The sequence below is a fragment of the Mya arenaria genome, chromosome 10, assembly GCF_026914265.1.
Source record: "Mya arenaria isolate MELC-2E11 chromosome 10, ASM2691426v1".
NCBI classification, from domain to species: domain Eukaryota; kingdom Metazoa; phylum Mollusca; class Bivalvia; order Myida; family Myidae; genus Mya; species Mya arenaria.
In genome coordinates, this window is record NC_069131.1 from 72,138,379 (window position 1) to 72,162,432 (window position 24,054).

Below are 24,054 nucleotides of genomic sequence, written 5' to 3' on the forward strand. Positions count from 1 at the left end.
ATCTGTTGGCCGGATACCTTAATGCTTGGAACCGACTAGTTTATCTGTTGGCCGGATACCTTAATGCTTGGAACCGGCTAGCTTATCTGTTGGCCGGATACCTTAATGCTTGGAACCGGCTAGCTTATCTGTTGGCCGGATACCTTAATGCTTGGAACCGACTAGTTTATCTGTTGGCCGGATACCTTAATGCTTATCTGTTGGCCGGATACCTTATTGCTTGGAAACGACTAGCTTATCTGTTGGCCAGATACCTTAATGCTTGGAACTGACTATCTTATCTGTTGGCCGGATACCTTAATGCTTGGAACCGACTAGTTTATCTGTTGGCCGGATACCTTAATGCTTGGAAACGACTAGCTTATCTGTTGGCCGGATACCTTAATGCTTGGAACCGACTAGTTTATCTGTTGGCCGGATACCTTAATGCTTGGAAACGACTAGTTTATCTGTTGGCCGGATACCTTAATGCTTGGAACCGGCTAGCTTATCTGTTGGCCGGATACCTTAATGCTTATCTGTTGGCCGGATACCTTATTGCTTGGAAACGACTAGCTTATCTGTTGGCCGGATACCTTAATGCTTGGAAACGACTAGTTTATCTGTTGGCCGGATACCTAATGCTTGGAACTGACTAGTTTATCTGTTGGCCGGATACCTTAATGCTTATCTGTTGGCCGGATACCTTAATGCTTGGAACCGACTAGTTTATCTGTTGGCCGGATACCTTAATGCTTGGAACCGACTAGTTTATCTGTTGGCCTGATACCTTAATGCTTGGAACCGACTAGTTTATCTGTTGGCCGGATACCTTAATGCTTGGAACCGGCTAGTTTATCTGTTGGCCGGATACCTTAATGCTTATCTGTTGGCCGGATACCTTATTGCTTGGAAACGACTAGCTTATCTGTTGGCCGGATACCTTAATGCTTGGAAACGACTAGTTTATCTGTTGGCCGGATACCTAATGCTTGGAACTGACTAGCTTATCTGTTGGCCGGATACCTTAATGCTTATCTGTTGGCCGGATACCTTAATGCTTGGAACCGACTAGTTTATCTGTTGGCCTGATACCTTAATGCTTGGAACCGACTAGTTTATCTGTTGGCCGGATACCTTAATGCTTGGAAACGGCTAGCTTATCTGTTGGCCGGATACCTTAATGCTTGGAACCGACTAGCGTATCTGTTTGCCGGATACCTTAATGCTTGGAACCGGCTAGCTTATCTGTTGGCCGGATACCTTAATGCTTGGAACCGACTAGCTTATCTGTTGGCCGGATACCTTAATGCTTGGAACCGACTAGTTTATCTGTTGGCCAGATACCTTAATGCTTGGAACCGACTAGTTTATCTGTTGGCCGGATACCTTAATGCTTGGAACCGACTAGTTTATCTGTTGGCCAGATACCTTAATGCTTGGAACCGACTAGTTTATCTGTTGGCCGGATACCTTAATGCTTGGAAACGGCTAGCTTATCTGTTGGCCGGATACCTTAATGCTTGGAACCGGCTAGCGTATCTGTTTGCCGGATACCTTAATGCTTGGAACCGGCTAGCTTATCTGTTGGCCGGATACCTTAATGCTTGGAACCGACTAGCTTATCTGTTGGCCGGATACCTTAATGCTTGGAACCGACTAGTTTATCTGTTGGCCGGATACCTTAATGCTTGGAACCGACTAGCTTATCTGTTGGCCGGATACCTTAATGCTTGGAACCGACTAGCTTATCTGTTGGCTGGATACCTTAATGCTTGGAACCGACTAGTTTATCTGTTGGCCGGATACCTTAATGCTTATCTGTTGGCCGGATACCTTATTGCTTGGAACCGACTAGTTTATCTGTTGGCCGGATACCTAATGCTTGGAACTGACTAGTTTATCTGTTGGCCTGATACCTTAATGCTTGGAACCGACTAGTTTATCTGTTGGCCGGATACCTTAATGCTTGGAACCGACTAGTTTATCTGTTGGCCGGATACCTTAATGCTTGGAACCGACTAGTTTATCTGTTGGCCTGATACCTTAATGCTTGGAACCGACTAGCTTATCTGTTGGCCGGATACCTTATTGCTTGGAACCGACTAGCTTATCTGTTGGCCGGATACCTTAATGCTTGGAAACGACTAGTTTATCTGTTGGCCGGATACCTTAATGCTTGGAACCGACTAGTTTATCTGTTGGCCGGATACCTTAATGCTTGGAACCGACTAGTTTATCTGTTGGCCGGATACCTTAATGCTTGGAAACGACTAGTTTATCTGTTGGCCGGATACCTTAATGCTTGGAACCGACTAGTTTATCTGTTGGCCTGATACCTTAATGCTTGGAACCGACTAGCTTATCTGTTGGCCGGATACCTTAATGCTTGGAAACGACTAGTTTATCTGTTGGCCGGATACCTTAATGCTTGGAACCGGCTAGCTTATCTGTTGGCCGGATACCTTAATGCTTGGAACCGACTAGCTTATCTGTTGGCCGGATACCTTAATGCTTGGAACCGACTAGTTTATCTGTTGGCCAGATACCTTAATGCTTGGAACCGACTAGTTTATCTGTTGGCCGGATACCTTAATGCTTGGAACCGACTAGTTTATCTGTTGGCCAGATACCTTAATGCTTGGAACCGACTAGTTTATCTGTTGGCCGGATACCTTAATGCTTGGAAACGGCTAGCTTATCTGTTGGCCGGATACCTTAATGCTTGGAACCGACTAGCGTATCTGTTTGCCGGATACCTTAATGCTTGGAACCGGCTAGCTTATCTGTTGGCCGGATACCTTAATGCTTGGAACCGACTAGCTTATCTGTTGGCTGGATACCTTAATGCTTGGAACCGACTAGTTTATCTGTTGGCCGGATACCTTAATGCTTGGAACCGGCTAGCTTATCTGTTGGCCGGATACCTTAATGCTTGGAACCGACTAGCTTATCTGTTGGCCAGATACCTTAATGCTTGGAACCGACTAGTTTATCTGTTGGCCGGATACCTTAATGCTTGGAAACGACTAGTTTATCTGTTGGCCGGATACCTTAATGCTTGGAAACGACTAGTTTATCTGTTGGCCGGATACCTTAATGCTTATCTGTTGGCCGGATACCTAATGCTTGGAACCGACTAGTTTATCTGTTGGCCTGATACCTTAATGCTTGGAACCGACTAGTTTATCTGTTGGCCGGATACCTTAATGCTTGGAACCGACTAGTTTATCTGTTGGCCGGATACCTTAATGCTTGGAACCGACTAGTTTATCTGTTGGCCTGATACCTTAATGCTTGGAACCGACTAGCTTATCTGTTGGCCGGATACCTTAATGCTTGGAACCGACTAGTTTATCTGTTGGCCGGATACCTTAATGCTTGGAACCGACTAGTTTATCTGTTGGCCGGATACCTTAATGCTTGGAACCGACTAGTTTATCTGTTGGCCGGATACCTTAATGCTTGGAACCGACTAGTTTATCTGTTGGCCTGATACCTTAATGCTTGGAACCGACTAGCTTATCTGTTGGCCGGATACCTTAATGCTTGGAAACGACTAGTTTATCTGTTGGCCGGATACCTTAATGCTTGGAACCGGCTAGCTTATCTGTTGGCCTGATACCTTAATGCTTGGAACCGACTAGCTTATCTGTTGGCCGGATACCTTAATGCTTGGAAACGACTAGTTTATCTGTTGGCCGGATACCTTAATGCTTGGAAACGACTAGTTTATCTGTTGGCCGGATACCTTATTGCTTGGAACCGACTAGTTTATCTGTTGGCCGGATACCTAATGCTTGGAACTGACTAGCTTATCTGTTGGCCTGATACCTTAATGCTTGGAACCGACTAGTTTATCTGTTGGCCGGATACCTTAATGCTTGGAACCGACTAGTTTATCTGTTGGCCGGATACCTTAATGCTTGGAACCGGCTAGCGTATCTGTTGGCCGGATACCTTAATGCTTGGAAACGACTAGCTTATCTGTTGGCCGGATACCTTAATGCTTGGAACCGACTAGTTTATCTGTTGGCCGGATACCTTAATGCTTGGAACCGGCTAGCTTATCTGTTTGCCGGATACCTTAATGCTTGGAACCGGCTAGCTTATCTGTTGGCCGGATACCTTAATGCTTGGAACCGACTAGCTTATCTGTTGGCCGGATACCTTAATGCTTGGAACCGACTAGCTTATCTGTTGGCCGGATACCTTAATGCTTGGAACCGGCTAGCTTATCTGTTTGCCGGATACCTTAATGCTTGGAACCGACTAGTTTATCTGTTGGCCTGATACCTTAATGCTTGGAACTAACTAGCTTATCTGTTGGCTGGATACCTAATGCTTGGAAACGACTAGCTTATCTGTTTGCCGGATACCTTAATGCTTGGAACCGACTAGCTTATCTGTTGGCCGGATACCTTAATGCTTGGAACCGACTAGTTTATCTGTTGGCCGGATTCCTTAATGCTTGGAATTGGCTAGGTTATCTCTTTGCCGAATACCTTAATGCTTGGAACCGACTAGCGTATCTGTTGGCTGGATACCTTAATGCTTGGAACCGACTAGCGTATCTGTTGGCCGGATACCTTAATGCTTGGAACTGACTAGCGTATCTGTTGGCCGGATACCTTAATGCTTGGAACCGACTAGCGTATCTGTTGGCTGGATACCTTAATGCTTGGAACCGACTATCTTATCTGCCGGCCGGATACCTTAATGCTTGGAACTGACTAGCTTATCTGTTGGCCGGATACCTTAATGCTTGGAACTGACTAGCTTATCTGTTGGCCGGATACCTTAATGCTTGGAACCGACTAGTTTATCTGTTGGCCGGATACCTTAATGCTTGGAACCGACTAGCTTATCTGTTGGCCAGATACCTTAATGCTTGGAACCGACTAGTTTAGCTGTTGGCCGGATACCTTAATGCTTGGAACTGACTATCTTATCTGTTGGCCGGATACCTTAATGCTTGGAACTGACTAGCTTATCTGTTGGCCAGATACCTTAATGCTTGGAACCGACTAGCTTATCTGTTGGCCGGATACCTTAATGCTTGGAACTGACTATCTTATCTGTTGGCCAGATACCTTAATGCTTGGAACCGACTAGCTTATCTGTTGGCCAGATACCTTAATGCTTGGAACCGACTAGCTTATCTGTTGGCCGGATACCTTAATGCTTGGAACTGGCTAGCTTATCTGTTGGCCAGATACCTTAATGCTTGGAACTGGCTAGCTTATCTGTTGGCCGGATACCTAATGCTTGGAAACAGACATGTTAAGGTGTGGCTTTGTTTCCTAATACTGATGCAATAGCTTGTCTGGGTTTTTTGAAGAAAAAACTGAGGTTTTATGATAGCCATGGTGTGGACACGCAAATCTGTTTTATCAGTGAAAGGCATGTCACTACAGTCAATGTGCTTGGCGATGTCAGAGATTTTTTCTTGTATTTTTGGGGAGATTATCTTTTCTTGGAAATGAAATTCATTTCTCACAAAGTTGGGTATTTTTGGTAATTACTGATGTAAAATTTGAAAAAAATCAAATGTTTTTTTATATCATTTATTTGTGCGCTTTTATAATTAAACAACTATTATTTACATTTTTTTTCAAACAGAAGCTATATTTTATTCTGAAAGCTATGAAAATGGCAAAAACAAAAACACACACATTTTTTAGCTTATGGCCAATATCTCTTGTTTTTGCTAGGGAATAGGCAGATTCTTGATAGAAATACAGATGGTTTGGGGGGGGGGGGATTCAAACAAGGCCTCAATCTGACCCCCCCCCCCCCCCCCCCTATGTTATGTTTAATGTATTACTTTATACTTATTTTATTTTTTAAGGTAATTTTGTCTTTATGAATAGAATAGCTAAGGCATAAACAAACATTCACAATTGTTCACGATGTTAAAACATCAATTATTCTTTTACAGATGTCTGAGAAATCAGACTCTGAAGATCACACGACACAGTCGCCACGACAACCCTCGTCACCGGTGACCATGACAACTCTTAAACAGCTCCTTCCCAAGCAACCTCAACCCCTGCAACTTTCACTTTCAGGTAAGGGAGATAACTCTAATATTGGCTTTGTTTTTAAGGTATAAACATAATTATGTTTTAGCAACTTTCACTTTCAGGTAAGGGAGGTAACTCATATATTAGCAGTGTAGTTAAGGTATGAACATACCTCTTTTTCTGCAATTCTCACTTTCATATATGGCAGATAACACTTATATTGGACGGGTTTTTAAGGTATAAACATACTTAAAACATACTTCTGTTTCTGCAACTTTCACTTTCATGTAAGGGTGATAACTCTTATATTGGCAGTATACCTAAGGGAGGTGAGGACATACCTATTTCTCCAACTTTTACTTTCATGTAAGGGAGGTAACTCTAATATTGGCAGTGTAGTTATGGTATGGCATACTCTGGTTCTGCAACTTTTACTTTCATGTAAGGGAGGTAACTCTAATATTGGCAGTGTAGTTATGGTATGGCATACTCTGGTTCTGCAACTTTCACTTTCAGGTAAGGGAGGTAATTTGTAGATTGCCAAGGCTTCTTCATTTTTATTTAAGGGATTTAACTCATTTCATGAATAGTTCACTATTGATGACTAGAAAACGTGGATCCGTCTTTCATAATATTTACTCCCAAGTAGGGGAAGTAACCCTTTATTAATTGATTCAGTATGCTGTCATACATATTAGCAATGTCTAAATAGTGCTCTTATTTAATTTGGCATCTCTGTTTGAGAATTCAATACACATTCTTTAAGTGAAGGGAGTGAAGGTGCATCAGAAATAACAGTTTATAACACGTGTGAAGTGGTATCGTGAAAGCGCCAGCCTTTTCAAGTTCTTCTGTCTGGCGTTCCTTGGGCCTGAAGGAAAACAGGATTATCTTTAAGGCACAATTGCCCTGGATTACCATAAAGGCATCAGCTTATTTATCTTAATACGCAGAGTAAACAAACCCACATATCCTTGTGTTTGTTATAAGGTTTAAACATTTAGCGTTAATCTGTATTTATTGTCCCCCCTTCTGATAATCTTGAGTGGTTTTCTGTCAGACCCACATGCTTTTTGCACTTCTTATCTGGCCGAGCGGAGGTTTTCAGAGCTTTTAGTACCAAAAGGTCAGTTGTTCTTGAAATTTGCTATGACAGACCTCGTCAATTTTCATTAAATTGCCCTTAATTGTCAATATTAGATCAAATATGAGGCAGACTTGTCTTATTTAATTTATTTTTTTGCAGTGTTTTTAACAATACAAAAAAAAGATAACTACAGGGAAAATCCCAGTAGCCTACAAAACTACAGGGAAAATCCCAGTAGCCTACAATTAACCAAGATCTTGTATTAAAGGTCTTTAAAATATCTGATGGCTTCCGTGCTTATGCTCCGTTAAAAACTAATTTGCTGCTACCAGTGATTAAGTTGAGTTTAAGCAGGTTTTATGTCTTTCTTATGAAATCAGAAATTTGGAATTAAAGGTGAATTAAAAATTCAAACAAGTACAATTACCAGGGATGGGAGCTATTTCCTGTCAAGTCAGCCAATTTTTTATTATTAAAGTCATTATGAGGGTATTTTCTAAGAAAATTTTAAGACATATGATAGGAAAATTGTATATATACTTAAGTATAATCATGCTTTTGGTAAAAAACTTCGGATTAAACTTAATCAACAAATATGTAACAGGAATTGTATGACAAAACCAAACCTCCTTGAAGGTGAAGGTCATATAGAGTGTGCCGTTTCAAGTTGCACTCTCACAGATTGACCAATTTTTTTTTATTTTTTATTTTTTATCTTGGAATAAGCCAATATTTGAGTTAATATCTAAAAACCAGTGATATAAGACTGCTGACAAAAGATCAGATCGCAGCTTTTTATATTTCAGTTGGAACATTAATGTTTTAAGGCTAGGGGTGACAGCGAAAAAGGTTCTATCTTCTTCTTTATTTAACGTCACTTAGAACCTTTTCCCATTCACCGCTTGTAATTCATACCACTCAATCATCAATTTATAACATATATATATATATATAAACCTGCGATCTGTTTTTTTGTCAGCAGTCTTATATGACTAGTTTCCATGCATTTTCACAAAAACTGATTCGTTCCATGACAAAAATTAAATAAGTTGTCAAAACGTTCAATCTGTGAGAGTGCAGCTTTAAGAATCTTAAATCTGCAATTCACCAGAAATCCAATTAAAAAAGCCACCTTTCTTTCATAGGAGTAGTAATGAAACAAAAAGGTTATAAAAGAGAAATACAACCTGTGTTATGATGTTTGATATTGGTATTTGAGATAATCCCATTATCAGCCTGGATTAGGAGTAATCTTTTATCTGAAATGACAATATTTATGTTTGAGATTATCTGGTCACAGGTTAATCCCTTACTGGTCTTCAAATGGGATTAACTTTGTGATGGTACCCAGTGTATGTCAATGTTGAATGACGTGAGGCAGATTTGTTCGTTTTGAGTTTCTCTGTAGTTTTGAAAAAAATAATTAAAAATTATATAAGCCAAACAAATAAAATTGTTTGGTTAGGGTTACATCTTTTTCAAAAGCAGGTAGGGTATGTACTCTTTTTATTTTATTTTTATCCCCCACCTATGAAATAGGGAGGGGGATATTGAAATGGCGTTGTCCGTCCGTCCTTCCTTCCATCCGTCCTTCCTTCCGTCCGTCCTTCCTTCCGCCTGTCCGTCCGTCACCTGCGTTTTCTCAGTAACTAGCCGGTAGAATTTCATGAAACTTAAAATAAATATGAACCACTATACTGGGATGATGCCCGTCCAAAAACTAATTTGATTGGTCAATTGTCCTTGGAGTTACTGCCCTTGATTTTTTGAAAAATGCACATTTACAGCCATTTCTCAGTCACTAGCTGGCAGAATTTCATGAAACTTAAAATAAATATGAATTACTATACTGGGATGATGCCTGTTCATTTTTTTTTGGATTGGTCAATTGTACTTGGAGTTATTGCCCTTGATTTTTTTAAAAACTCTCATTTACAGCCATTTCTCAGTAACTAGTTGGTAGAAATTCTTGAAACTTGAAATAAATATGAACCAACATTTTGGATTGAGTAATTTCTATATGAGTTATTTGCCCTTGATTTATTAAAAGATCCATGTTTGCAGCCTTTTCTATGCAACTAGCTGGTAGAATTTCATGACACTTGGAATAAATAAGAACCAACATACTGTGATGATGCCTGTCTATTTTTCTTTTGGATTGGTCAATTTTCTCTTATTGCCCTTGATTTATTAAAAAATCATTGTTTGCAGCAGTTTCTCAGTAACTAGCTGCTAGAATTTAATGAAACTTGAATGTTATATGAACCAACATCCTGCAATGAACTTTTTCGGTGAATTTCTACGGCGACATTTTTATCTCAACTATTGAGTACTATTTTGCAATGATTGATGTTTCCGAGTAAGCAGTTTCGGAAAAGACAGTTTTATTTAATCATCCCACTGATTTATTTCGTTAAATTTTTTTATCATAAAGTAGTCCCGGTCGATATTTTATAATTTGGCTCGGAAAGGGATAAACCAATGTGCTTATCTGATTCTTTCTGAGATTTTTTTTAACCTTCAAGCACAAACAAGCCATCAAGCACAAACAAGCCATCGTTGGTGGGGGATATCTTTTCACTGAAAATGCTTGTTTATATAAGGCTTTATATAAAAAAGTAATAGTCATTATTTTTTACCAACTGACTATAAAAACTGTAGAATTGGCGCCTATTTCGTTGGTAGGGTCAGGTTACCTGAACCAAATGTATTTTTTTTTAAGGCCTAAAACCTGGAATGTCTTTCTACTATATTTTCCCCCTTTTGTATCAAGTTTATCACTCCAAGCTGTCCCTAAATTACAGGGGGGGGGGGGGGGGGGGGGGAATAACCAAATTAGCTATACTAGTTCTTCTGCAATATGCTGTCACTTGTTAGATTCTACTTATCTTATTGTGTTTCACTATTATTTATGACATATCGAAATTAAGATATTAAAGTACATGTCAGGTTATCCTGTTTGACCAAGAAGAACATGTTCTCCTTGTCATGCAGGGATGACACATGCAAACTTGAAGTGTGCTTGAATTTAAAGCTGCTGGATGAATAGCCCTTAAATTTGCAAAAGAACTCCTTAAAACTACTTGAATTTATATATTGCCTTGAAAACTGCTTGAAAAGAGCTTGTGTTTTTTGGAAATGGTCCTTAAATTTCCTTGTTCTGCTCCAAATGGAATGTCTGAGGTCCATCTTTACAATTTTTTTTCGGTCTTAGTGACTGCTAGTAACGTCTACTATTCAAATCTGATGGCTTGCCTGTGGTGGTATGGGCATCATGTACAGGTTTTTCATGTCATAAAGTCAATAGCTTTTATCCAATTGTTATGAAACTTTATCAGAATACTTAACAGTGTCTACATGTATTCTTGAACATTTGTGAACTAGGTTACTAGGTCAAATCTTAGGAAGTTTTTATTGCTTGTCATAAAGTCCATAGTTTTTATCATATTTTTATGAAACTTTGTCAGAATACTTTTCTACAGGTTGTCTTCAACATTTGTGAACATGGGTCACCTCAGTTCAAAAAACTAGGTTACTATTTTAAAAATTATTTAAGGTTTCAATATAAGTTAACATTCTATACAACACATATAGAAATTTATTTTCGTTTTAAAAAAGGTGGTATCTCCTAATAAATTCAGTAATTAATAATCATCTAAACCATAACTTGTTACAATTTGATCAAGTTGGTTTTGGTGATTGTATAATCCTGGATCATTTCCTGGTTTTAAGTCAGCCATCTTGTTGTATTTGACCGCGAAACATCATGATAGGAATTCATCATTACCATCCAATTCAAATATCAACCTATAAGACATGAAGTCATTTTCTTCTTGATTGTCATAAAGCTTAATAAAATAATGATTGATCTACTCTCCATACACTATATTTATCTACAAAACATCAGCTAAATTATCTACAAAACATCAGCTAAATTATCTACAAAACATCAGCTAAATTATCTACAAAACATCAGCTAAATTATCTACAAAACATCAGCTAAATTATCTACAAAACATCAGCTAAATTATCTACAAAACATCAGCTAAATCTGAAGGACATTTTAATGTCTGATGACGACTAGATGAATGTTGTTTGCAGTTGTTGTTGTTGTTTTTTGTGATAGAGGTTTCACGGATATCGGGACATATCCAGTAGTAAAAATGTAACGTAGACCATGTTGAGGGTAGATTTTAGAATTTATGTAAAAGGTCTTAAATACTCATTTACAAAAAGTGTATAAGGCCACCTTCAGCAATTAAGCATTGTTTTAAACATTCCAACCTGGAGCTACTTATGTGCGGGCTCATACACTGTCTCCATGGCCTAGTGGTTAAGGTATCCGCCTATGAAGCTGGAGTTTGAAGGTTCGAGTCTCACACGGGGCTTGTTCTGACATTGCTGGTTGCCGACCCAGCAGCTGGTTAAATTGAGGGGTACTGATTAAGTTCCTGCCAGACGCCTGGTATATGGAATAGGAATTTGGGTAAAGATGTTCACGAATGTAGGTGTCTCATAAGCCCAATGGAACTGGAGGTAAGAAGTTTGAGTCTCACACGGGGCTTGTTCTGACATGGCTGATTGCCGACCCAGCAGCTAGTCAAATCGAGGGGTACCGAATACCCTTCTGCCATACGCCTGGCATATGGGATAGGAATTTTGGTAAAGAGGTTCATGAATGTAGGTGTCTCATAAGCCCAATGGACAGGCCCTTAACTAAGAGGGGTGACAATATAATAAACAAACACTTTACTTTTTACAAAGATATACATGCACAGCTTGCAATTGGTTTCACATCAACTGGATAATGAAATTGTACCTTGAAATTTCAATCATTAAAGTGCTGAAATCTTACTGTTTGAAATCACTTTTGAGATGGTAACAATTAATTCACTGTCTCTTCGACCTTAAAAGGCATTCTGAGTCAGCTAGTGATACAGATATATAAGAACATGCATACAACATCTGTTGCAAAAATGAAAGACAAAACATCAGATTGGAACACAGTTAAAAAAACGTTGGTGGCAAGCAGGGGTTACAAACGAGTGTTGACTTCGTAGCCTGAGTTCCTTACATCAAAATTGTCCTGGCTGACCTTTGACTTCTAATGTATGAGAACCACGACAACTGAAATGGGTCGAAAATAATTAAAATTATGAATGTTTTGTTTGTTAATGTCATATTTACTGAATTACCCATTTCTTCTAGTGAAGGTTCCTGTTACAGCAGCTCTCAGAGTCTCAGATTAAAGCGTGATTGTATTTACTGGATAACAAAATGGTGCATTTATTTCATGTTTGTAAAATTATATTCTAAATTAAAATTCAAGGTGAAGCTTAGCCTCTAAATGAAATGTAACATCCTTCTACCATCAGAAATCGTAAGATAATCTTACAGAGTAAAGCCTGGTAAAGTATAATGTCCCTATGTCATTGCTTAAGGATGAATTGGGGATTATGAATTCCATCAAACATTCTAATCGGCCCAAATGACAAAAAATCGCATATGTAAATGTGTGCTCAATGGCTTAGAGACAGGGATTAGTTTAATCCGGACACTAATGTGACCATGAATGATTTGAAATTCAAACATGAGAGAGATTAAGGCTGAATATAGAGGCTTCTTCATCCTCGAATTCAGTTCTATGTCTTCGTAATCCTAATCTTTCCCATCGATTGTGCCCACGACTTAATACCATTGTATGAAATGTTCGTTGAAGCATAAGGGAGAAATCTCACATCATCATGGCCTACGATATTGAATCAGTTTCGTGTTTTTTACTTTGTCATTTCAGAATGAAAGCTTCTGTGTTTACTTTGAGACCACTCGAAGTCGATGGTCCAGATATTATTTCAAGGATTAAAAGCGGATTTCTGTTTGAATATGTTTTATGTATTATTGCAAATACTGTTTTTTTCTTGTATTGATATTTAAGACATGCCTATTATTGACTTACTAAAATTTACTTGTCACATTTGGTGTCTGTGAAGTTCACATTTCAAGTCCCAGTAGCACTTACGATTAAATAATTAGAGAAGAAAATAAAAGTGTCTATATAACTCTGATAAAGTCTCAGATAATGTTTTATAAAACCTGGAGGTTCACATGATGCTTTTTATAAACAGAAATGGATGGGAAATACCAAGAAAAACTTGACCATTGTCTCACTATAGACTATATAATGAGTCAATTGCTGGCTGTCAATTGTCAGCCGTACATAAGGCCTAACCACAGCCCTATAGCACTTAATGCCAACGGTACCTGAGCAGTTGCCAGACTATTTTTAAGATTTAAGACTGTAGAAATAACCAGAGAAATACTTTCAAAAGAAATTTCACATGAAAAACATATTAGGCTCCTGTTTAAAAAAAACAACACTTATTTTCCCTGGCTTTTGCATATGTGGTGGTTTTGGTCCCTGGCTTTGGCCTATGTGGCAGGCTTGGTCCCTTGCTTTTGCATATGTGGGAGGTTTGGTCCCTGGCTTTGGCATATGTGGTTGTTTTGGTCCCTGGCTTTGGCATATGTGGTGGGTTTGGTCCCTGGCTTTGGCATATGTGGCAGGTTTGGTCCCTGGCTTTGGCATATGTGGTGGGTTTGGTCCCTGGCTTTGGCATATGTGGCAGGTTTGGTCCCTGGCTTTGGCATATGTGGTGGTTTTGGTCCCTGGCTTTGGCATATGTGGCAGGTTTGGTCCCTGGCTTTTGCATTTGTGGTGGGTTTGGTCCATGGCTTTGGCATATGTGGCAGGTTTGGTCCCTGGCTTTGGCATATGTGGTGGGTTTGGTCCCTGGCTTTAACATATGTGGGAGATTTGGTCCCTGACTTTGGCATATGTGGCAGGTTTGATCCCTGGCTTTGGCATATGTGGCAGGTTTGGTCCCTGGCTTTGGCATATGTGGTGGGTTTGGTCCCTGGCTTTGGCATATGTGGCAGGTTTGGTCCCTGGCTTTGGCATATGTGGTTGGTATGATCCCTGGCTTTGGCATATGTGGGAGGTTTGGTCCCTGGCTTAGGCATGTTTGGCAGGTTTGGTCCCCAGCTTAAGCATATGTGGCAGGTTTGGTCCCTGGCTTAAGCATATGTGGCAGGTTTGGTCCCTGGCTTAAGCATATGTGGCAGGTTTGGTCCCTGGCTTTGGCATGTTTGGCAGGTTTGGTCCCCAGCTTAAGCATATGTGGCAGGTTTGGTCCCTGGCTTTGGCATATGTGTTGGGTTTTATCCCTGGCTAAAGTGTTTGGACTCTGACAATAGGTTTGGTTGCATGCAGGCATTAGTGAATAAAATAGACAATTAAGTGGGTTCCTTGGGTACTTCTGATCCAGAGTTGTTTCATTATCAAATATTTTACCATTTAATCAACAGGTTTACTGTTCGTTCATGAATCCTTACCATTGCATAATATTAAATGAATGCCTGACTCTTGAAAAAAGAATTTTTGTAGATTATTATGAAAGTGTATAACGTTACATTCCGAGCCCTATTGAATACCCGTTTTGGGCTGTGCTACATATAAAATGGACTTAAGAACGCTTTGTGTATTTTGAAAATTGTCCACAGCAAAATTAGAATTGACTTTTTAATCTTGAATATGGTTTTGTTACTGTCGGACAATAAGAATCGGGATAATTCGCGGATAGAATAAGAGAACTCTTCGTTTGATCTCCTATGTAAACACACGCCACAATTAGCTACCTGTGTCGAAAAACTGTTTATCGCTGATATAATTCCGACATTGTGTGAAAACTGTTTAAGTTCTCATCCCTAAATAAACTTGAAGACACCTTTGACTACTCGTGTTTACTTTATATCTGTTAAACTTTTTAATTTTGAATGGGGTTAGAATAATTCTTTACGTCTTTAAACCCAAGGATTGATTAGGAGAGTGTGTGAGCCTTCTAATGTAAAAACATCCCAATTACAATCGGTTTTGTATTATAAGGGTTTTAAATTTTAACAAAAAAATTCATAGCATTCAATATTCATATAAATGTAAAATAAAGAAGTCAATCCTAGGGATTTTAGATGATAAAAGTGTTTTTACATAAGTAGCTTATAAACTGTTTTGCCGTTTACATTTACTGCTATGGGTACACAGTTTTTGAGGAAAATCAATAAGCTATATTAAATTAATTTACCTGGTAACAGTTTTGCAAAAATTGTTTATATCTAAAGGGTTTAAGTTTGCATAAAAACATAATATTAAATAAAGACTGTTTTGGATTTTAAAAAAATTGCAATGCTGAAGGGGCATTTTTTCAGCGCCAATATTGAGCTGCTTAACGTATTATTGTGCAAAGGCTGCACTGTGCAAACATCCACGCCATTAAGGGTTAACTTTGATCTTTTAACTTTCTACGAGACTATATTTCAAGTTTCCTGCGTATTTGTCAACTGAGTTTTTGTTTTTCTCAGTATTTGGTCTCATAAGGATAAAATCACTGGATATGTGCGATTTGTGGAAGTTCTTGTAAAAATATAGAGAGTGAAAAAATGTAATTATTTCAATGAAATACTGAAAGATTCTCAATAAAAACTTCTTTTTAATTTGTGTTAAGGTAAATCATTTTGTTCTGTTTTAAAATCAAAGTATGTATTTGCGTCATTATTTGCACTCAGTGTTCAATTAATTTATAATCTTATTCAAATTGTTTAAGAATTATTCCTTTTAACTTAACTGGGCAATCTTCGTATGTAAACATTCTTAAAATCTTATATAATTTATCACTTTTTTGTCGAAAAAAAAATCAAAATTAAGTGATTTACCTACATGGTTGCTGTTGAAGGTAATCCAGCCATTACTTAAACAAAATGATCATTTTAAAGAATATTAAGTATGAATATTTTTGCAGTTTTCACCAACAATATTTTTTTGATGTAGGTATTATGTTAAATACAAAACAAATTCATAAAATTGCTATTTAATCATAATAAAATATTGTGTTATTATCTCCCTTTAATAGATCATATCATAATAGCTTTGTTATGGTGTTATTAAAATATGTAATCCATTCAAAGATATTATAATTGTTAAATAATATAGATAAAGCATAGAAATAATTTTTATGTTAATATCTAAAATGCACTTACAATATTACACATCTTTGCATCCTAATGATGGATGGCTTACCTTAAATATCCGAGTCGCATATCAAATTGGACGAAAGGCATTACAGTGATGTTGTTTAATTGATTGAGTGCATTGTCCTTAAATTTGTGAATTGGAATTTCTAAGCAATATGTCAGCATTTAAATGTGCATGATACATTTTTGTGACAGATTAAACTCTGTACTTCAAATAAGCTGAATTCGAATTTAAATTCGAAAGTTCTGTCTTTGCGTGCAAATGTATTAATTAAATACATCCAAAGAAAAAGAAAGAAAATCCAGATGCATTGGATTCTGATGAAACAAATCAAACAAATTTTTTTCTCAAAGAAACTTTTTTTATTAGTATTCTTTTTCTAACATTTAATTGTTTTTCTTTATATCCGAGGCTTTGTGCCAGTATTAAGGATGAAAGTATGATCATAATCTCCTCGAAAATCTCTCGAAATCTCCAGATTTTCTCATGGCGTTTGGTAAGATTGCAACCCACTTTTGTTGGACCGTTTGTGACCATGTTTTATCACTGCTACACTTGTTTTAACCATTTGTCGGCCATAAACACCAGTAGTTATGACCGAAGATTTTTAATTTGATTCCTAATAACTTGCTAAGTTATTATTGATTTATTATCCTCGGTAGCTGTGATTCTTTTTCCTAACAGGTTGCCGACATATTTATTTTGATCTGAGGCGAATTTAAAAGCACTAACCGCGATGTGTGCAGGTGCTCGGAAAAAGATTCCACGATTTCATTGCATTATCCGATTTACATTGGCCAAAAATATATAAAAGCACCATAGATAAATCTGAACGTAAAGATAGCGAAGCAAATCCCTACCCATGTGTCGTTTTAGGTATTTTTTGTTATATTAACGCTATAAACCGTGTTTGTATCTGATTTTAATGGCGAGAATTAAGTATTAAGTAAGCTTGTGGGTGAGACTGTTGAAAAACCATAGATTTCGTATTAATTAATTTCCGTTTGATTTTGTTTAATGCCTGCCTAACTGTAACATGTGTTTAGCATTTTAGAGCGTTGATTTATGACCGGTTGTGTTAAAAATCTTAAGATAAAATGTATATGATAAGTAAATGAAAAGATTGTTTGATCATTACGATAGTTTACGATGTGTGAGGGTTAAACCCATTAGACATTTGTTTAATTAATAAAGATGGTTACCGATTACTCCACAATGATTATTAAAATTAACACTTGTTCGAAGGAAAGGCTTAATCAGTGTAAGTGCAGTATAAATTATGACGTTATGATTTTCTCGTTTATTATTTTGTTCAAGGCAGATTGAGAAACATTATATTTGTGATTCTTACAAAATGAAGATTTTTTAGGTCTTTGAAATTAAGTGAGAATCATTTCTTCAAAAAATCGTGGCTTCAAATAAATTAGGATTATTTTTATTTTCTGTTAGCCAAACAGAATTATCTTTGTAACAGATTGAAATGTATTTATTTTTATTAGTAACATTTTGACTTGTGGAATCCGACAGTGTGCTAAATTAATTGTGGACAAATTATACATATTGAAAATTTATCAATTTGATAAAGAACGTATTATGTTTTAGCTGTGTGCTGGAAACATTTGTGAAAATGATGATAAAAAGAAACAAGTGCAAGTTTTGCTACTTTTACATAACAAACATTTCGAGTGGCCGATTAAACTATATTAGGATCATCGCTTGTTAAAAATTGACTGCAAAGTCAAAGACCTCCTGCAGCAGCATATTTGATAAAGACAAGGTGTTCTATATACAAAAGTAAAACAGGAAAAGAAGATTTCAAATTTGTTGCCAAATGTGATTTCAGGACATTGTTATCTCTAAGCTTATAAGTGGTAAGAAACTGGAAAGTACATTTGTACTGTTGATGTCAGTTTAAACAGCGGTGAATTAGTGAGTAGTTGGCGATCGTTCCCTCACTATCCTGTGAATCATGTATGACTACGGTCCAATGGTGAGGGGGTTTCCCCCCCACCCTCTCTACCCAGCCTTTTTACCGCGGGAACGACTGGCATTGCCCCCGACAATACATCCCCACCTCCATCTGCAGTCGCTGGAGAGTATTCATTTCCAAGGAGGTGAGTTTTATAGAATCCTTTTTTTAAATTTATATTCCTGGTATTTCAAGAAAATATCGCGACACTAACAAGGTCTTTTCTAAGATTATTATTTTTAACCGTCTAAGCATTAGCAACAGTTTACTTAAATATTTTCCAGCACTGTGTATTAATTCTATTTTTGATATATTTTTTTGTATATGTATTCATCATTAAATTTTAAATGAAAAATATTGAAATTGTTTTAATTATATTTTATAAGGGATTGAAAAAATAAAATATTTTCATTATTATTTCTCCTGGAATCAACTTTAAGTGGGGAAAAATTAATTTTCTGTAGGCAATAGTAATCTACTGTACCTTATAGCTTATATGATATTCATTATTTTCTCATTTTTATTTCGCAATCCATCAAAATCAATCATTGAGAGAGTATTACCTGAAATTGTACACCGACACTGTATGGCCATAAGCGGATAAAAACTTTACAGATTAAGCAGCCAGCATCCATCAAGATTTGTGCGAAATTTGATGGGAAAGTGTTTAATTTTGTCTAATCTGCCATGAGAGGATTACAATGACACTCGTTGTCTTTTTCCGTCTCGTTTTCTAATCTGATGGAGGATTGAATGAATTGTTGTCTGTGTTGGTTCGTTATATAAATCAGCTTTGAAGTGATGAATATTATTGAGGTTTTATAGGTAAAATATATATGAATGTAAATAAAAGTGATCAATTTTTTTTTATAAAATTTCATTAGCTGGAAAAATTTACATGTCAATATTATTATTTTTTAAAAGTGGGAAATGAATGGTCATTTTCCAAAAAAAATGTTTAATCTTTGTTTTATAAAAAATGATCACAATTTTTGTTTATTTCATAAAATGTCATTAGCTGGAAAAATTCATGTGTCAATATTACTAAAAAAAATTAAAAGAGGGAAATTGAATGGTCGTTTTCCCAAAAAAATGTTTAATCTTTGTTTTATGTAATTTTTACACTGCAGTTGCTATAAGTGTCAAAATGCAGTAGGATTTCTTGAATTTCAAGTGTCAAAACTCTTGAGCGAAGGTGCATCTGAAAGCCTTCAGTTTGAATTAAAGAAATGGTTGATTTTTTATTTCAACATTGTATTTCAACATTTTCGTAACTTTATTTTTGATACATTATTTTCATATATCCTTTGATTCATGAAAGTACAACTAAAATAACTTAAGAACTATTAAGGATTGTTTCTGGTGCTTGATCTGTGTTTTATCAGGGACAGACTTGAAGGGACTTCTCATACACTCAATGACTTCTGTCCTAGCAGTTAAAGGGACTCACTCACAGATTTTATGTTGGCAAAAAAATAATTTTATTTTTATTTTTATATCTGGTGAAATTACGTTATTTTCCTTGCTTTTATGAACAATGACCTAACAAAAAATTAACAGATACTCATTTGAATAGAATTTAGTAAATTTTAGGTTAAAATAATTAAATTTTCAAAAACGTTACTAACGCTTTGTGGCAAAATAAATATTTTTTGTCTCGGTTTTTCAATAATTATTAATAATGAAGTCCTAGTTTGAATTTGTGATATTGTTTAATGATAGTACTAGTAAATTATTAACATTTCGCATGGGACTTATAATTTTCATCCATATCTCACTATTATAATAAACATCGCTGTAGTCCCTTTAATGACTAAGCAAATATGTGGCTGTTCAGTTCCTGATTTGGTAGAGTTATGAAGTAACAGGATATTTTTAAATAATCCTGGCGAATTTTGAAGATAAGCACTTAAAAATCTGTTACTTTTCACAGGGCTCCAATGAATTAAGCACTAGATTTTAACACAGGCTTTAAAACTTAATGCTGTGTAATTGTGTGGAGGCATCATAAGTCATCAAAAGCTGAATACAAAATGTTGCTGGCAATTGTAAAAAAAATCATCAGCCAAATGGTGCATTTTTTTTTGTAAGATTTAAAGTAGTCGTCAAGTAGTAAAATAACCTTTTAATTGACTAAATTGCTGCATTTATGGTGATTTTGATGACAAGAATGCTGCTCCTGCTGGTGATGGTGGTGGTGCTGCTACTGATGATGGTGGTGATGATGATGATGATGAAGATGATGAAGATGATCATGGTATGGCGTCTGCTGCTGCTGCTGCTGATGATGATGATGATGATGATGGTGATGGTGGTAGCGGTGGTGGTGGTGGTGGTGATGATGATAATGATGATGATGATGGTTAAAGACATGGTCATGGTGTGGGGTCTGCTGCTGCTGCTGCTGCTCTTGATGATGATGATGATGATGATTGTCTAAGAGATGATCATGGTGTGGCTTCTACTGCTGCTGCTGCTGCTGCTGCTGCTGCTGCTGCTGATGATGATGATGATGATGATTGTCTAAGAGATGATCATGGTGTGGCTTCTACTGCTGCTGCTGCTGCTGCTGTTGCTGCTGCTGCTGCTGCTGATGATGATGATGATGATTGTCTAAGAGATGATCATGGTGTGGCTTCTGCTGCTGCTGCTGCTGCTGCTGCTGCTGCTGCTGCTGCTGCTGCTGCTGATGATGATGATGATGATGATGATGATGATAATGAGGAGGAGGAGGAGGGGATATTAATATTGATGATTATAAGGTTGCTGATGAAGATTCATAACAGAAAGTGCATTTTGATGAAAATAAAATTATTAAATTCCTCTTTTTTGATATTATAAAAAATGTGAAGGAAAACATTTGACATTTGTATACTACCTTTTTTTCATCTTGATGAATCATTAAGGCGGGCAGAAAAGTATGGCCAGGAAAATAATGGTTAATTCATGATGCCGAGAATAATCTGCCGTAATCTTGTTGGGCGACAAAAAATATGTAATATTATGATGGTTGATATCGTTGCTTAGGTGTGTTTGGGTATGCCAAAGATATGATTTTGCAGAGCATAAAGAATAAAAAAAGAAGTTTTGGATTTGTAGCTCACTTGTGAATTATTTATTATCAATTATGAACTAGATACATGATAAAATTAATTTTAAAGATCGCAACGATTGCAAAAGGAGAGAATATTTCAAATTTAGTGCTGTGGAACTGGGTGTTCTTAGTTCTGTTTGTCTGTGATGGTGTGTCACTAGTAGACTATGACCCCAACCCATGGGCTCAAACCAGAATCCCTCTCTGCACTGCAGCAATTTTTCAACTGCCCTTAAGGACACTGGTAAAAAGACATTCATGTGATGTCAATTTACATTTCAAAGGTGTGGTCTAGATACAAACCAGAAATGGTCTGAAATAGCGACACACGCACCCTAATTTCCTCTCGTCAGGTTTCAGTTATCATTCACCCCGCACGTTATAATATTTTTGCCTTGTGTACTTCACAAGATCCTCGTGCAGGTTTTGGCTCATGTTCAGGTATTGCTCGGTGAAATCTGACAAAATCGTACCATAAATACTTCATAGATTTTTTTGCTACATAATCAGATTAAACATATTTTAGAGACATGGGGTAGTATTCAGTATAGGTTTTAATTGGATCTAAGAATGATTAAGGTTATCAGATCACTTCATAGAAAGAACAGAGCTATACACTCACTGTGAATAAATTGTGGCCCCTTTTTCTCAAACCATCTTAACTCCCTTATAACAGGATTAAGCTTTGCTTAACACTTGTGTGATGACATTAATTGTGTTATTTTCTCCTTTTTAAAGATGCACTCTTACTCCCAAATAAGATTTAATGCAATAAATAATATTGTTTTAATATTCCAATAAAAGATGAATAGGTGTCGAAAACAATGGTTCTTACGAAGGATACTGTCAGAGTTTAATTTGAAAGAAATGAGCATAAAACACTTTATTTTTACCTTAAAAAACTATAGAAGACCACAGTAAATCTTTTGGCATTCACCAATCATTTAATATTTTTGCGGTTTCTGCTATTTAATACGCAGTTACAATCTTGTTATCAGTAAATATAATTTTCCATAAATGCACTATTAAGTAAGTAGTTAATTATAAAGTTTTATCGGTCAAAATGTATGTTTGTTATACATGTGTATGTTTTGATTTTGAATAAGAGTGTCACTTTAAGCTTTTCGGATCGCTTCATAGAAATAACAGACCTATACAGTGAATAAAGTGCTGCCCATTCAATTTTCTCAAAACCATCTGAAGTCCCTTATAACAGGATTAAGCTTAGCTTACTATATACTTGTGTGTTGGCATAAATTGTGTTATTTTCTCCTTTAAAGGAGGTCTGAAACTAAAAAAATATTAAAGCAAATCATGATGAACTATGTTTTGGTTTATCAAGTTCAAGCAAGTATTAATTTGGCTAAATGGAATTAAAATACTCAAACCATATTTAAGATATTCGGAGAAATTGTGGTCATAACATTAGATTAAGTTGAATACTGCATATTAGTATCGAAAACCAGGACTTGTTTTCGAAAAATGCTGGTAATTTCAAGTACTATAGGAATAATTTTTGGGGGCAGTATTTTTTTTAAATCTTCCGTACATTTATTTTAAATATGCCAGCCACTGTTTACATCTATCACTTCACCTGGTTAAATCAATAATGGTTGACTGCTAATTTACTGAAATAAATGTATTGAAAAACTTGAGAAATACTGCCTTCTCATTGGACAAAATAAAATGTTGACCACTTAACATAGGCTGTGACAGAAGACAAAATAACATGTTGACCACTTAACATAGGCTGTGATTTAAGAAAAATAACATGTTGACCACTTAGCATAGGCTGTGGCAAAAAACAAATAAAATGTTGACAACTTAACATAGGCTGTGACGGAAGACAAAATAACATGTTAACCACTTAACATAGGCTGTGACAGAAAACAAATAAAATGTTGACTACTTAACATAGGCTGTGACAAAAGACAAAATAACATGTTGACCATTTAACATAGACTGTGACAAAAAACAAATGAAATGTTGACAACTTAACATAGGCTGTGACGGAAGACAAAATAACATGTTGACCACTTAACATAGGCTGTGACAAAAAACAAATAAAACGTTGACTACTTAACATAGGCTGTGACGGAAGACAAAATAACATGTTTACCACTTAACATAGGCTGTGACAGAAAACAAATAAAACGTTGACTACTTAACATAGGCTGTGACAAAAGACAAAATAACATGTTGACCATTTAACATAGGCTGTGACAAAAGACAAAATAACATGGTGACCACTTAACATAGGCTGTGACAGAAGACAAAATAACATGTTGACCATTTAACATAGGCTGTGACAGAAGACAAGATAACATGGTGACCACTTAACATAGGCTGTGCCAGAAGACAAGATAACATGTTGACCACTTAACATAGGCTGTGACAGAAGACAAAATAACATGTTGACCACTTAACATAGGCTGTGACAGAAGACAAGATAACATGTTGACCACTTAACATAGGCTGTGACAGAAGACAAGATAACATGTTGACCACTTAACATAGGCTGTGACAGAAGACAAAATAACATGTTGACCATTTAACATAGGCTGTGACAAAAGACAAAATAACATGTTGACCACTTAACATAGGCTGTGACAGAAGACAAAATAACATGTTGACCACTTAACATAGGCTGTGATATAAGAAAAATAACATGTTGACCACTTAACATAGGCTGTGACAGAAGACAAAATAACATGTTGACCACTTAACATAGGCTGTGACAGAAGACAAAATAACATGTTGACCACTTAACATAGGCTGTGATATAAGAAAAATAACATGTTGACCACTTAACAT

General features: G+C 36.6%; 1 protein-coding gene across 2 annotated transcripts in view; it reads left to right on the plus strand.

Annotated features, from left to right (window-relative positions):
* The window catches only part of LOC128206072 (uncharacterized), a 60,959-nt gene that overhangs the window by 6,792 nt on the left and 30,113 nt on the right, over positions 1–24,054 (plus strand). For both annotated transcript variants that reach the window (XM_052908211.1, XM_052908210.1), the window contains exon 2: positions 5,921–6,050. In XM_052908211.1, coding sequence (XP_052764171.1) covers positions 5,921–6,050 — 130 coding nt within the window. The remainder of the gene's footprint in view (positions 1–5,920; positions 6,051–24,054) is intronic.